The sequence below is a fragment of the Plecotus auritus genome, assembly GCF_963455305.1.
Source record: "Plecotus auritus genome assembly, chromosome: 10".
In the NCBI taxonomy this organism is placed as follows: domain Eukaryota; kingdom Metazoa; phylum Chordata; class Mammalia; order Chiroptera; family Vespertilionidae; genus Plecotus; species Plecotus auritus.
Window position 1 is genome coordinate 35,471,388 of NC_137785.1, and position 14,896 is coordinate 35,486,283.

The 14,896-nt window shown below is 49.7% G+C and overlaps 1 protein-coding gene across 9 annotated transcripts in view; it reads left to right on the forward strand.

The window, feature by feature from the left end:
• Positions 1 to 14,896, forward strand: part of RYR1 (ryanodine receptor 1) — a 144,960-nt gene that overhangs the window by 76,157 nt on the left and 53,907 nt on the right. For 7 of the 9 annotated variants that reach the window (XM_080644317.1, XM_080644321.1, XM_080644319.1 and 4 more), the window contains 10 exons: positions 135 to 467; positions 1,307 to 1,547; positions 6,060 to 6,147; positions 6,252 to 6,344; positions 6,744 to 6,758; positions 7,878 to 8,048; positions 9,577 to 9,636; positions 9,920 to 10,057; positions 14,457 to 14,569; positions 14,752 to 14,848. In XM_080644317.1, the coding sequence (XP_080500443.1) occupies positions 135 to 467; positions 1,307 to 1,547; positions 6,060 to 6,147; positions 6,252 to 6,344; positions 6,744 to 6,758; positions 7,878 to 8,048; positions 9,577 to 9,636; positions 9,920 to 10,057; positions 14,457 to 14,569; positions 14,752 to 14,848 (1,349 nt within the window). The remainder of the gene's footprint in view (positions 1 to 134; positions 468 to 1,306; positions 1,548 to 6,059; positions 6,148 to 6,251; positions 6,345 to 6,743; positions 6,759 to 7,877; positions 8,049 to 9,576; positions 9,637 to 9,919; positions 10,058 to 14,456; positions 14,570 to 14,751; positions 14,849 to 14,896) is intronic. The other 2 variants (XM_080644318.1, XM_080644325.1) reach the window with 1 other exon arrangement.

The window sequence follows — 14,896 nt, forward strand, 5'->3', positions numbered from 1 at the left end:
GGCTGAGGATTCCCAAGCTTGGGTGTGCTCCATATTGGGGAATCCCAGGGTTTATGGGGGACCCTAGTATGTGGTGTGGACACTGAGGTCTGAGGGTATGGGTTGGCATGCCCTGATCCCTCCCTGCACCCCAGTCTTAGGGCTCCCCAACAGCGTGGAGGAGATGTGCCCTGACATTCCAGTGCTGGAGCGGCTCATGGCAGACATCGGGGGGCTGGCCGAGTCGGGGGCCCGCTACACAGAGATGCCACATGTCATTGAGATCACACTGCCCATGCTGTGCAGCTACCTGCCCCGCTGGTGGGAGCGCGGACCTGAGGTGCCCCCACCCACCCTGCCCGCTGGGGTCCTCCCACCCTGCACAGCCGTCACCTCTGACCACCTCAACTCCCTGTTGGGGAATATCCTTCGAATCATCGTCAATAACCTGGGCATTGACGAGGCCTCATGGATGAAACGGCTTGCTGGTGGGTCTGGGGGCATTAAGCTACGGAGGGTTGGGGCCAGGGTCTTTGGGCTGAAGCCTCTTGATCTAACAGTCTGAGAGGAAGATCACAGGCTCCATGGTCTCCTGGGAGTTGAGAGGAGTCAGAGTCTAGGTTTTCTCAGGATTGAAAGTCAAGGGTCATCACAAGGGGTCAGAGGCTCAGGGCTGAAAGGATGAGTCCAGGGAGTCCTCCAGGCTGGATTCTGAATTTCTGGAACCTCAAAGTGGGTTAGATCAGGATTTAGGAACGGGGTCAGAGCCTGAGTTCCTTATGCAAATAGTCAGAGGATGAGGTTCCTGATGAGGATGGGTTATAGGTAAGAGGTTCAAGACATTAGTCCTTAAAGGGTTGGGATTCCTGGTTTAGAAGTTCTATGTCAAAAATTGGTTCAAACTAGAGGTTGGGGCTGGAGTTGGAGGCCAGGATTAGAGGCAAAAGGCTGGGGTAAGAAGCCATAGTGAGAAATCATGTAGTGAGGAAGAGTCTGTGTAGGGACCAGGTCAGAGGTTAAAGACAGGTAAGAGGTTACAGGCTAGCGTAAGATATCAGTTGGGGTCACAGGTCAGGCACATGTGTTAGGCTGGGATCACAGGTTCAGGTTATGGGTTATGGTTGGGATCAGGATTCAGGGACTGTGTTACAGGTCACGGCCCAAGGTCAGAAGTGGGATTAGAGATAAATGCTGGAGTCAGAAGCCAGGGTCAGGCTCAATGATAGCTGCTGGGTCAGAGGAGTCATGGGATGGGAACAGAGGTCATAGGTCAGATGCTGGAGTTAGAGGCTGGCCAGCAATGAGTATCGCCCCTTTGCTCCTGCAGTGTTTGCCCAGCCCATTGTGAGCCGGGCCCGGCCAGAGCTCCTGCACTCACACTTTATCCCAACAATTGGGCGGCTGCGCAAGCGGGCGGGGAAGGTGGTGGCTGAGGAGGAGCAGCTGCGCCTGGAGGCCAAGGCAGAAGCCGAGGAGGGTGAGCTCCTGGTGCGGGACGAGTTCTCTGTGCTCTGCCGGGACCTGTATGCCCTCTATCCACTGCTCATCCGCTACGTGGACAACAACAGGTTAGCATGTCCCTATTGTTCCCCCCACATACCTCAGCCCAACCTCTGGCTTTCCTGAATACCATCTGACCCTTCTTCACCTTCTGACTTGCTATAAACTTCTTGCAATTCTCACCCAACCTTCTGACTCCAACCCCATTGTTTCTGGCTCAACAAAATCCCACCCACTGGATTTGCTCCCTTCCTGCCCCTTTGCACTCCTGAATCTGAGCCCTGCACAGTTGCAATGTCAGCTATAAGGAGCCCTGCTTTTCTCTCCAGCACTTGGCCTCCAGGCTTGGGTAGACGAGGTGTCTGATATTTGTGCAGCAAAGCCCAATCATTAGGCCTTTCTCTGTCACTGGGAGAAGAAAGATAGTCCAGATGTGGCCAGTCTCATTCCCCCAGAAACATGGATCTTTAATAAAAGTGCAAGTGCAGGTATCAACCAACTGCTAATGTCTCTCTAAATTCAGAAACTGTTTAAAAAATTATTAACTCCCATGTGCAGCCTAACTCAAGGATAGTAAATGAGTTTCAGCTCCAGTTCCATCCTTGTTGGAAAAGGTTGTCCTGGGAGCAGAAAAGGAAGTGGTGGTATGCATGCTGGCTGCATCCTTGCACATCCATCTTTGTGCTCACCAGTGGGTACTGCTATAGGGTAGACTCCTAGGAGTGGGAGAGCTAGGTCAAAGAGTTCGAACAAGTAAATTGTGGTATATTCACACAGTGGAATATTACACAATAATTCAAATGAACAAAGTCACAACACACAACATGGATAAATCTCACAAACATCAGGTTAAGTAAAAGCCAGGAAAATAAAACAAAAAAGAGTACATATCATATCATCTATTTATGTAACATTCAAGAACAGACAAAAATAATTTATGGTCTGTAAGTCAAGATAAGTGTCATTTTTTTCAAGAGGAAGGAAGTGGGAGTGGCTGGGAGGAACACAAGGGTAGTTCTAGGGACTGAAAATGTTCTATTTCTTGAGTTGGGTGGTGGTTACACAAGTGTGTTCACTTTGTGATAATTCATCAAGTTGACATTTATATGCATGTTAAATTTATTTTTTTCGCTGTAGAAAAAATTTAGTTGCCTCATTAAAAAATCTCAATAGCGCATTTAACTATAAATTCAATCTTCTCATTCAAGGAGTTGCAAACAAAGTTTAAGTAGAAACTTTCGATTGCTTTAGGTTTACATTTTATTTTTTTAAAATAAATCTTTATTGTTCAGATTATTACAATTGTTCCTATTCCCCCCCCCCCATACCCCATAGCTCCCCTCCACCCGGTTCCCACCCCACCCTCTGCCTTTACCCCCCTCCCCCCCACTGTCCTCATCCATAGGTGTATGATTTTTGTCCAGTCTCTTCCCGCACCCCCCACACCCCTTTCCCCCCAAGAATTGTCAGTCCACTCCCTTTCTATGCCCCGATTCTATTATATTCACCAGTTTATTCTGTTCATCAGATTTTTTATTCACTTGATTTTTAGATTCACTTGTTGATAAATATGTATTTGTTGTTCATAATTTTTATCTTTACCTTTTTCTTCTTCTTCTTCTCCTCCTTCTTCTTCTTCTTCTTCTTCTTCTTCTTCTTCTTCTTCTTCTTCTTCTTCTTCTTCTTCTCCTTCTTCTTAAAGAATACCTTTCAGCATTTCATATAATACTGGTTTGGCGGTGATGAACTCCTTTAGCTTTCTCTTATCTGTGAAGCTCTTTATCTTCCCTTCAATTCTGAATGATAGCTTTGCTGGGTAGAGTAATCTTGGTTGTAGGTTCTTGCTATTCATCACTTTGAATATTTCTTGCCACTCCTGTCTGGCCTGCATAGTTTCTGTTGAGAAATCAGCTGACAATCCTATGGGTGCTCCCTTGCAGGTAATTAACTGTTTTTGTCTTGCTGCTTTTAATATTCTCTCTTTGTCTTTTGCTCTTGGCATTTTAATTATGATGTGTCTTGGTGTGGTCCTCTTTGGATTCCTTTTGTTTGGGGTTCTGTGTGCTTCCTGGACTTGTAAGTCTTTCTTTCACCAGGTGAGGGAAGTTTTCTGTCATTATTTCTTCAAATAGGTTTTCAGTATCTTGCTCTCTCTCTTCTTCTGGCACCCCCAGAATTCTGATGTTGGTACACTTGAAGTTGTCCCAGAGGCTGCTTACACTATCTTCAAATTTTTGGATTCTTTTTGCTTTTTGCTTTTCTGGTTGGGTGTTTTTTGCTTCTTTGTATTTCAAATCTTTGACTTGATTCTTGCTATCCTCTAGTCTGCTGTTGGAACTCTGTATATTATTTTTTATTTCAGTCAGTATATGCTTAATTTCTAGTTGGTCCTTTTTCATATCCTTGAGGGTCTCATTAAATTTATCGGCCTTTTCTAGGAAATTCTTGAAAAACCTTATAACCATGGTTTTGAACTCTATATCCAGTAGTTTGCTTTCCTCCATTTCTTTCAGTTGTGACCTGTTTCTTTGTCTCCACATTTTCGCTGCTTTCCTGAGTTGATAGAGTGGCTTTGTGTGGTAGGTGTCCTCTAGGGCCCAGTGGCTCAGCCTCCCCAGTTACCTGAGGTGGACACTCTTGGTGCACCCCTTTGTGGGCTGTGTGCACAGTCTTGTTGTAGTTAAGCTTTGATTGTTGTTGGTATCACTGGGAGGAATTGACCTCCAGGCCAATTGGCTGTGAGGATCAGCTGTGTCTATGGTGGGAGAAGTTCTGTGCTGGAGACACCCTTATGAGGCAAGACTTGCTTCAGTGGGGCTTTGGTGCTCACTGAGTCTGCCCCCTGAGTATGTCCCTTATGGATCTGAGGAGTTGTAATCTGGATGGTCCTACTCTGACCCCTGGGTACACTGGCTCTTGGATCTCCAAGGAGGTGCTAATTTAGCCTCTGCCTGAGGCCACCCAGCAGGAGCTACGGAGAGATCTGCAGATTCCTCTTCTTTGTTTGGGTTTTGGAGGTGCCCAGATGAGGCCCAGCTGTGAAGCAGTGCAAGCTGCTGCGGGGCCTTGGGCCTTCTTTTGGATGTTCTGGGTCTCTCTGACTCAGCTGCAGTTTGTTAGGTAATTTTAGATTTCAAAGGACCAGGCCATTCATATGCAAAAGCCTCTGCACACAGTTTGGATGGGGCGGAGTCTCAGGGTGGAGCAAACAGCAATGGCTTCCTGTCAGCCCTGCCCTAAGAGGCCCCCAGGTCTCAGTGTCCCTCGGTAATCGCTGCAAGCACCTCTGAGAGAAAGCCGCCCTCGAGTTTCGCCCGCTGCCAGGCAATCCAGTTTCTCCCCGTATAAGTCTGGGTCCCCAGGGTCTCGCCCAGAACTGGAGTTCAGAGCAGTAGGGAGCTTGTGTCTCCCTGCAGATTGAAAAAGCCAGCCACTTACTCAGTTGCCAGCCCTCTCCGCGTGCACCTCCGTACCTCTGCCTTCACTTCCGCAGCTCCTCTGAGTCTCAGTGTGCTTTTCTCTTCCCTTCTAATTGTAGAATTTCCACTCAGCCAGCCTTCCTGTGGTTCTGGATGATGTCCGTTTTATCTTTTAGTTGTAGTTTTGAAGTTGTTGTGTGAGGCAGTAATTTCAGGTGTTTACCTATGCCGCCATCTTGGTTTCTCTCTCTAGGTTTACATTTTAAAAACTCTTAAATTTACCGAGGGAACATTTAAAAAGCCAGACTTAAAAAATCTTGAGCCGAAACTGGTTTGGCTCAGTGGATAGAGCGTCGGCCTGCGGACTCAGGGGTCCCAGGTTCGATTCCGGTCAAGGGCATGTACTGTGGTTGCGGGCACATCCCCAGTGGGGGGTGTGCAGGAGGCAGCTGATCGATGTTTCTCTCTCATCGATGTTTCTAGCTCTCTATCCCTCTCCCTTCCTCTCTGTAAAATATCAATAAAATATATTTTTAAAAAAAATCTTGAAGCATAAATTTATAACTAATGGGTTTGTTATTCTGCTCCCAGTGCCGGCTCTGCAGGAGAGAACACTTCCAATCTATAGCTAAAGCATGAAATAAAACAGTTACAAACTAAATCCTGCATTAGCTACTGAAAGAGCTGAAATAATTTAGGGTGGGAAAGTTATGTGTCATTATCTTACACAATTTCACTCCAAGAGTAAAAAAGTGAAGCCAAAGGCTCAGCTCTTTCCCCGCTTTAAAAATGTCCCTGTCCGACCTCCTCCCTGCAATCCCTCCCTCTCTCCAGGACAAAGTAGAACTAAAGGTCCCTATGGTGGTGACTCCAGGGCTGTCCTCACACCCAGAAAACAAAGGGGATTCCCAGCCATTGTCCTCCCTACGCTGAGCATCACCAGCACTATGCATGCATATTTCACTGGAGAAAGAAAAAAGTTTGTAAAGAAATGGTCATTTAACAATTTTAAATAATCTGAAGGGCCAGATTACCTAGAAAATTCCACCCCTCCCTTTGGAGTCTCCTGGTCCCCCTGATCCTCTCCCCTAAGGTCTCTTGTGTAGCCCCTCTCCTGGGTGTCCCACCCCATCCCTCACCAGCCCCTTCCCTGCTGCCCAGGGCGCACTGGCTGACGGAGCCCAACCCTAACGCTGAGGAGCTGTTCAGGATGGTGGGCGAGATCTTCATCTACTGGTGCAAGTCCCACGTGAGTCCCTGCTCACTCCCTGCTCCTCTTCATACCTGAGAAGCTGCTGTCCTGAGATGCCCTCCCCACACCCTGCCTGACCCCAGTACTGCCTCTACCATCAGAATTTTAAGCGTGAGGAGCAGAATTTCGTGGTCCAGAATGAGATCAACAACATGTCGTTTCTGACTGCCGACAACAAGAGCAAAATGGCCAAGGTGGGTGCTTTGCTCTGGGAGGTGGCCTTAGCAGGGAGGGAGGGAACACCCAAGGGCTTCCTACCTGCCCCTCCTCATACAGCCGGCTGCCCTGTCCTGGTCACATTCCCTGCAGCCCTCACAGCTTTGTCCTCTCTCATCTTGCATTTCCTTCCTCCTATCCTCATTATCCCAGGTCCCCCCCTTCCCCTCCCCTTATTACTTCTCAGAACTGCCCTCTACAGGGTTCTATCTAAAGGACAAACCCACCCACCCTGAGTTAAGGTGTGGGAATGCCCTACAAGGGGATGCATGTCTGGTGGGCAGAGAGCTTGGGTTGAGCCAACTTGGAATTAGGCCTGGGGTTCTCTGAGGACTGAGGTAACCCTTTTTGTCTCTGTCTGCCATCTGATGAAGCAGGCAGGAGACGTACAGGTCAGCCCCTCATCTGGAACCTTCCGCATGACTCTTGGCTAATACCCTCTTCCCCACAAACCCCAGCATCTGCACCTCTCCAGAAAACCCCTGTCCCTATTCCCCACCCCTCATCCTTGGCTCCCAGCCACCATCCTTTTTCTCTCCCCATTCCTCCCTGTCCCCAACCATCCATTCCCTTTCCAACTCTCAGCTTTGAGCAAATTTACTTTTCTTTTTTTTTTTTTTAAACTTACGTTGAAAAAAAAAAAAGAAGAAAAAAAAAAAAAACACCTCTCAGCTTTCCCCAAAGCATCAAAGCATTGTGGGCTAAGGTCCATTGTGGGCTGAGGTTGTGAGGAATGGAATGAGGGTGGGACAGGCATGTGCATGCCGAGTTTAAGTCTTGGGCTCTGGAATGAGAGAGACTTGGGTTAGAATCCTGACTCTGGCAGTTGGCTATGTGACCTTGGTCAACAGTCTTATCCTTTTGAGTTGCTGATGGCATTTGGCCTATGGCCCCTGGCCCAGGACTCTGCAAGGACTCAGATGCATGTACGGCCTCCATATTTCTAGCTGGTGTGGATGTGGCCCTGGCCAAAGCTTGTCACCCGGGCTTCTCATTGGCATGACTGGGGTGGTCCTGACCACAGGTCTGCACCAAGGCTTCAGAACATGGCTATGGGACTCCATGCCCGTGTTTCTGTTCCCAGATCTTTTTGGATCTCTCTTGCATCTTTTGTCTTCCTGTTTTCTTGTCCATCTCAGTCTCTCAGTGTCTTTTTCTTCCAACTTCTCTTTTCTCATCTTTATTTCATTCTTGGGAACTCAGTCTTGAGATATGAAGTGTGGGTTTGTGCATGTTTTTTGGAGAGATGTTGTACTGAGAGTTCTTAGGGGATTCTGGGAGAAGACCTCTAGAGGTTGAGAAAGGCCTGGAATTTGGGGGAATCTGTAAGGGTTTGGGACAGAAGTTAGGAATTTGGGATAGGGGCTTGGGTCTAGGAGGGTCAGGGCTGGGCATCTGGTGAAAGATCAGCAAGGTCTGGGGTGGTAACTGGGGCAATGGCTGTTGGGGTGGGAACCGGGCATGGGGCTGGGCTGGCACACAGGCTGGTGCTGAGCCCCATGTCTCCACAGTCAGGTGGCTCAGACCAGGAACGCACCAAGAAGAAGCGCCGGGGGGACCGGTACTCTGTGCAGACATCGCTGATTGTGGCCACACTCAAAAAGATGCTGCCTATTGGCCTGAACATGTGTGCACCCACTGACCAGGACCTCATTGCGCTGGCCAAGACCCGCTATGCTTTGGTGCCTGCCAGACCCCATTCTGGGAATATGCCAGGATCCCACTCAGCACCCTACACCGAGCCCCCAAGACCCCAGGAGCCCACTGGAAGCCCTCCCTTAGGACCCTACTGAATCCTTCTCTAGGACCCTGAGGACTCACTGGACCCCCTAGGATGTTTAGGACCCACTCAGGAAACTGCCAGAGCCCTGGGACCTAAGGACCCTACCTGGGACCCTACTGAAACCCAGAAATACTAAGACCCTCTCAGATCCTCCCTACATAAGCCTTCCACCAGCTGCTGGGTTGACAAGCCTAGAAGGACCACACTGAGCCTTCAGGGATCCAATTGAACCCCCTCCCCCAGGACCATGCCAAACCCATTATGACTCTGAGGACCCCACCCAAGATACCATTAGCACCCTAGAGACTCCTCTGAGCCCTCCACCAGGACCTCTCAAAACTCCTTGGAACCCAATGAATCCCTCATGATCCCACTGGCCCTCCCCTGAACCTCTGTGTCTTCATTGAGCTCTCATCACCTCTTTCCCTCAGGACCCTGCTGGACCCTCCCTCTGAACTCTCTTGACACCCAACTAAACCCCTCAAAACTCTCAGGGGCCCAGTGAGCACTCTGTGACCCTAAGTAGCCCTGCAGAATCCTAATGGTCCCTTCCCCAGATCTATGAACAATCCTCTGAGGTCCCAACAATCCAAGGGATCTGTTGACCCTGCCCCTGAACTCTAAGCCCTCTGGGACTTAAAGGAGGCCTCCCAGGACCCCACTTACCCCTTGTATAGAATAACACCTTCCCCATCCCTGATCCTTTTCACCACAAGAACCTAAGAAGGTCCTATCTCAAGACCTCTAAAACCTCCCCCCAGGACCCTGCTAAGGAACCTTACAACTTACTATCCCCCACTGACCTCCCCTGGTATCCTTAGGACCTCAGGCTCCTCCTAGGACCTTGCTGAGTCCCTCCAAGACCCCAAAGAGCTCTTTGACCCCTCAACTTGGTCCTTGAGGGCCCCCCTCTCCTGGGACCCTAAGGAACCCCCACCCTATTGACCCCTCCTTTGGCCTGTGAAAACCCTACTTATGACTTGGTTGATATGCCTGATCTCCCATGACTTCTACTAACCTGGCCATCTTCCTTATAACCCCCTTCACCCCATCTGATCAAATACACCCCATCCATCTCCCACTTACTTGCAGTCCCACTCTGACTCTTCTCTGACTTCCAATAATCCCTCTGTGGTCTTATTTGACCTTTGAGGACAGCCTGTCACCTTCTACCTCCTCTCATACCCCCATGAGGCCCTTCTAATCCTTACTGTCTCTTCAAGGTGCCTCCATGCCCTTTAGGACCGCCCCCATCTGACCACTCCTGATCTCTGATTCCTTTCGAGTTTCTCTCCCATCCTCCCTACACAAGCCTCCCACCAGCTGCTGGGGTGACAGGCCTAGAAGGGAAAGGGTTATGGGTCAAGGAGAGAGCTGAGCCCTCCAGAGTGACCCAGCCTGGCCATGTTCCCCTCCCCCCCCCCCAGAAAGACACGGATGAGGAGGTCCGGGAATTTCTGCATAACAATCTTCACCTTCAAGGAAAGGTAGGTCTCCTTAATCTGCATCTAAGCACATTGGGATACCAGCAACAAAAAGAGCCAACTTATGAGCACTATGTACCAGGCATCGAAAGAGGGACTTTAACTTGTACTCACTTCCCACGGAATTAAGTATGACCGCATTGAAAGGGGCCGGGTAGGCCAGAGCAGCCACTGCATGCAGGGCCATTCCCCACCCCACCCCACCCTGCCAGAAACCAGGCGGGGGGAGGGCTTTGCGGACAGGGTAGGGGCCCTCACGCCAGCCCACTGTTCTTCCTCCTCTCAGGTGGAAGGCTCCCCTTCTCTGCGCTGGCAGATGGCCCTGTACCGGGGCCTCCCGGGCCGCGAGGAGGACGCAGACGACCCTGAAAAGATCGTGCGCAGAGTCCAGGAAGTGTCTGCAGTGCTCTACCATCTGGAGCAGGTGGGCGGCTGGCCTATGATCTCCTGGCCGGACAAGGGGCAGGCCTTACGTTTGTGGGCGGGGCCTGAGGGTGTACCTCGGCTTTTCTGGGAGGGCCAAGGGGTGGGTCTTGGGTCTGTGAGTGGAGCTTGCATGGAACCTTGAGTTTAAATAGAGGCTTAGGCCCAGCCAGTGGGGCTCAGTGATTGAGCCTTTTTAAAAAATTAATGTTTATTGTTGAGATTATTACAGATGTCCCTCTTTTTTTCCCCCATTGCCCCCCTCCACCTGGTTCCCACCCCCCCTCAGGTCTTCACCACCCTATTGTCTGTGTCCATAGGTAATGCATATCTATATATATAAAAGCCTAAGCAACCAAACGACTGAATGACTGAACGACCGGTCGACCAGTCACTATGACACGCACTGACCATCAGGGGGCAGACGCTCAACATAGGCACTGCCCCCTGGTGATCAATGCGTTCCCACAGCCAACCTCCTGGGGCCAGCCACCCTCCTGCACTCCCTCCCTCCGGCCAGCCAGCCCTGATTGGCCCCCATAGGGCTGGCTGGCTGAACCTCCTGCAGCCCCACCTCCCCGCTGGGCCTGCCAACCTTCCACAGCCCCTCCTCCCCCCCCCCCCCCCAGCAACTTCCCACAGTTCCTTCCCCCAGCCAGCGGGCCCCAATGACCCCAATGACCCCGATTGGGCTGCCGGCTGAACCTCCTGCAGCCCCACCTCCCCCCTGGGCCTGCCAACCTTCCACAGCCCCTCCCCCCGAGCCAGCCAACCTCCCGTGGCCCCTTCCCTTGCTGGCCAACATCCTGCAGCCCCGATTGGCACTGATCACCAGCCAGGCCGAGAGACCCCACCCGTGCATGAATTTGTGCACCAGGCCTCTAGTATGCATATAAGATCTTTGTTTAATCTCTTCCCATCCCCCTACCTCCCTTCCCTCTGAGAATCTTCAGTCTGTTCCATTTCCATGCCTCTGATTTTATTTTATTCATCAGTTTATTCTGTTTATTAGATTTCTTATTTGTTTATTTTGATTTTTAGATTCAATTGTTGACAGATACGTATTTACTAGAGGCCCAGTGCATGAAATTCGTGCACTTGGGGGGTCCCTCAGCCCAGCCTGTGCCCTCTTGCAGTCCAGGAGCCCTCAGGGGATGTCCAACTGCCAGTTTAGGCCCACTCCCCACAGGGCTTCTGGCCATGAGCCCAGCTTCTGGCCAAGTGGCACTCCCCTTGTGGGAGTGCATTGACCACCAGGGGGCAGCTCCTGCATTGAGTGTCTGCCCCCTGGTGGTCAGTGCACATCATAGTGACCGGTCGTTCTGCCGTTCAGTCAATTTGCATATTAGCCTTTTATTATATAGGACTAGAGGCCCAGTGCACAAAATTCGTGCACTCAGGGGGGGTCCCTCAGCCAAACCTGTGCTCTCTTGCAGTCTGGGAGCCCTTGGGGGATTCCAACTGACAGCTTAGGCCTGCTTGCCGGTCGTTCCACTGCTTGGTCAATTTGCATATTAGCCTTTTATTATATAGGATTGCCTTTTTATTGTTCATATTTTTTATCTTTATCTTTTTCTTCTTCTTCTTTCTCTTCTTAAAAAATACCCTTCAACATTTCATGTAATACTGGTTTGGTGGTGATGAACTCCTTTAGCTTTTCTTGTCTGTGAAGCTATTTATCCAGCCTTCAATTCTAAATGAGAGCTTTGCTGGGTAGAGTAATCTTAGTTGTAGGTCCTTGCTATTCATCACTTTGAATATTTCTTGCCACTCCCTTATGCCTGCGTAGTTTCCGTTGAGAAATCAGCTGACAACCAAGCTCCCTTGTAGTTAACTGTTTTTCTCTTGCTGCTTTTAAGATTCTCTCTTGATCTTTAGCCCTTGGCATTTTAATAAGATGTGTCTTGTTGTGGGCCTCTTTGGGTTCCCTTGTTTGGGACTCTCTGTGCTTCCTGGACTTGTAAGTCTATTTCTTTCACCAGGTAGGGAAAGTTTTCTGTCATTATTTCTCAAATAGGTTTTCAATGTCTTGCTTTCTTTCTTCTTCTAGCACCCCCATAATGCAAATATTGGTACACTTGAAGTTGTCCCAGAGGCTTCTTATACTATCTTCATATTTTTGGATTCTTTTTTCTTTTTGCTCTTCTGATTGGGTGTTTTTTGCTTCCTCACATTTCAAATCATTGATTTGATTCTAGGAATCCTCTACTCTACTGTTGAATCCCTACATATTATTTCTTATTTCAGCCAGTGTATGCTCAATTTCTGACTGGTTAGTTTCCCCTACCTCCCACCACCCCCCCTTTTTGGAATTCTCACTGAGATCCTTGAAAGTCTCACTAAGTTCCTTGAAGGTCTCATGAAGATTCTTGACTAACCTTATAACGTGGTTTTAAACTCTATATCCAGTAGTTTGCTTTCTTCCATTTCTTTTATTGTTGACATGTTTCTTTGTCTCTGCATTTTGGCTACTTCCCTGTGTTTGTTTCTATGTATTGTGTAGAGCTGCTATGTCTCCTTGAGTTGATAGAGTAGCCTTGTGTGGTAGGTGTCCTATAGGGCCCAGTGGCTCAGCCTCCCCAGTCACCTGAGCTGGGCACTCTAGGTGCACCCCTTTGTGTGCTTGTGCACAGTCTTGTTGTAGTTGATTCTTGATTGCTGTTGGTGTTATTGGGAGGAATTGACCTCCAGGCCAATTGACTGTGAGGACCAGCTGTGGCTACAATAGAAGAGCTGCTGTGCAGGAGACACCCCTAAGGAGCAGGACTTGCTTTAGTGGATCTTTGATGCTCACTGAGTCTGCCCCTTGAGTGTGTCACTTATGGATGTATAGAGTTGTAATCTGGTATGGTCTGACACTGACCACTGGGTACACTGGCTCTTTGGTCTCCAGAGAGATGCAAAGTCAACTACTGCCTGGGGCCACCTATCTGCAGATTCCTCCTATTTGTATCAGTTTTGGAAGTGCCCAAGTGAGGCTCAGCTGTGAAGCAAGGCAGGCTGGTGCTAGTGCTGGGTGTTGGGCCTTTTACTGATATGTTTGGGGCTCCCTGACCCCATTGCACCTTGTTTGAGAGATTTTAGCAAAGTCTGAAGCCTGAGCAAAGATAGACCATTCATATGCAAAAGCTACTGCACACAGGTTGGGTGGGGCTGAATATTGGATGGGGCAGGGTCTCAGGGAATCACCAGGGTAGTGGAGCAAACATATATGGCTGCCAGTCAGCTGTACAACTGGGGAGGTCCCAACACAGGAACAATGACCCCTGTTAGCACCTCTGACTGGGAGAAAGCCACCCCTGAGTTCCTGCCCTGATGCCAGACAATCCAATTCCTCCTCGTATGTGTCTGTGTTCCCTAGAGACTTGCCCTGGCACTGGAGCTCAGAGGAAGTGGGACCTTGTAAGTTCAATTTGGGTGCAGGGAGGTGCTTTAAGAGGATCAGCTGGGTCTTCAGCAGCCTCCGTGTTACTGAGCCCCAATCCCTGCTGGTTTTTACAGCCCATAGTTATGGGGACTTCTTTTCCAGCTCTGGGAGCCTAGGCTGGGGGTATAGTGTGGGGCTGGGACCCCTTGCTCCTCATGGGTGGCCTCCACAGAGATGATCTCCCACCCGATTAAAAAATCCACACATGTGGGTGTCGGTCCAACCCATTTCATGCCTCTGCCCCACCTACCAGTCTCAGGGTGCTTTCTTCTTTATTTCTCTAGTTGTAGAACTTCCATTCAGCCAGCTTTCAGGCGGTTCTGGATGATTATTTTTCTGTATTTTAGGTGTAATTTTGATGTGGTTTTGGGAGGCAGAGGGTACAAGCATTTTCCTATGCTTCCATCTTGGTCCCATGAACTAGGAGGACATGGTTTGATTCCCTGTCAGGGCACATGTCCCGGTTGAGGGCTTGATCCCCAGTAGGGGACATGCATGAAGTAGCTGATGGATGATTCTCTCTCATCATTGATGTCTCTCCCTCTCACTTCCTCTTTCTGAAATCAAAAACATTTTTAAGGTGTTTTTTTTAAGTCTAACGTTAAGATGAATTGTAAATAAATAAATTGAGGCTTAGAATGGAAACTTGAATCAGTGCGCTCAATCTTGGGCCCGGAACAGAACTTTGGTTCAGGTAGTAAAGCCTGATGGAGACTACTTGACTCTCTGGGAAAGGCCTTGGAATTGGGGGCGGAGCCTGGGTAGAGACCCTGGGTCTGTGGGCGGGGCCTAGGAGAAAAATTTTGGTCTGGAAGCAGAAACCAGGTTAGAACCTTGACTCTGTCAGTGGAACCGAAGTGTTTCTTTGGCCCTGTTAGTCAGACCTGGGCACAGATGGGCAGTTTCACTCAGGCTGGAAGTGGGAATCAGGCCAGGGGCAGAGTCTGGGGACATGACATTGTTCTGCCCCCAGGTCGAGCACCCTTACAAGTCCAAGAAGGCTGTGTGGCACAAGCTCTTGTCCAAGCAGCGCCGGAGGGCGGTCGTTGCCTGTTTCCGCATGACTCCCTTGTACAACCTGCCCACGTAAGACACTCCGGGTGAAGGGGACCTAAAGGGACCTCGAAGAAAGGGTGGCTGAGAGGGCAGGAGGATGGCGTGCCAATATGATGGGCTCTTTAGGAACGGTTTGTGAGGCAAATTCATAAGAGGTCAGAGGAAGCGGAGGAGAGAAGGTCCCACTGTCTCTCCACACATTTCCCTTGCAGGCACCGGGCATGTAACATGTTCCTGGAGAGGTACAAGGCCACATGGATCCTGACTGAAGACCACAGTTTTGAGGACCGCATGATAGATGACCTTTCAGTGAGCTGGGGCCTGCCTGGGAGTGTGGGGGCAGAGCTGGATAGGGCT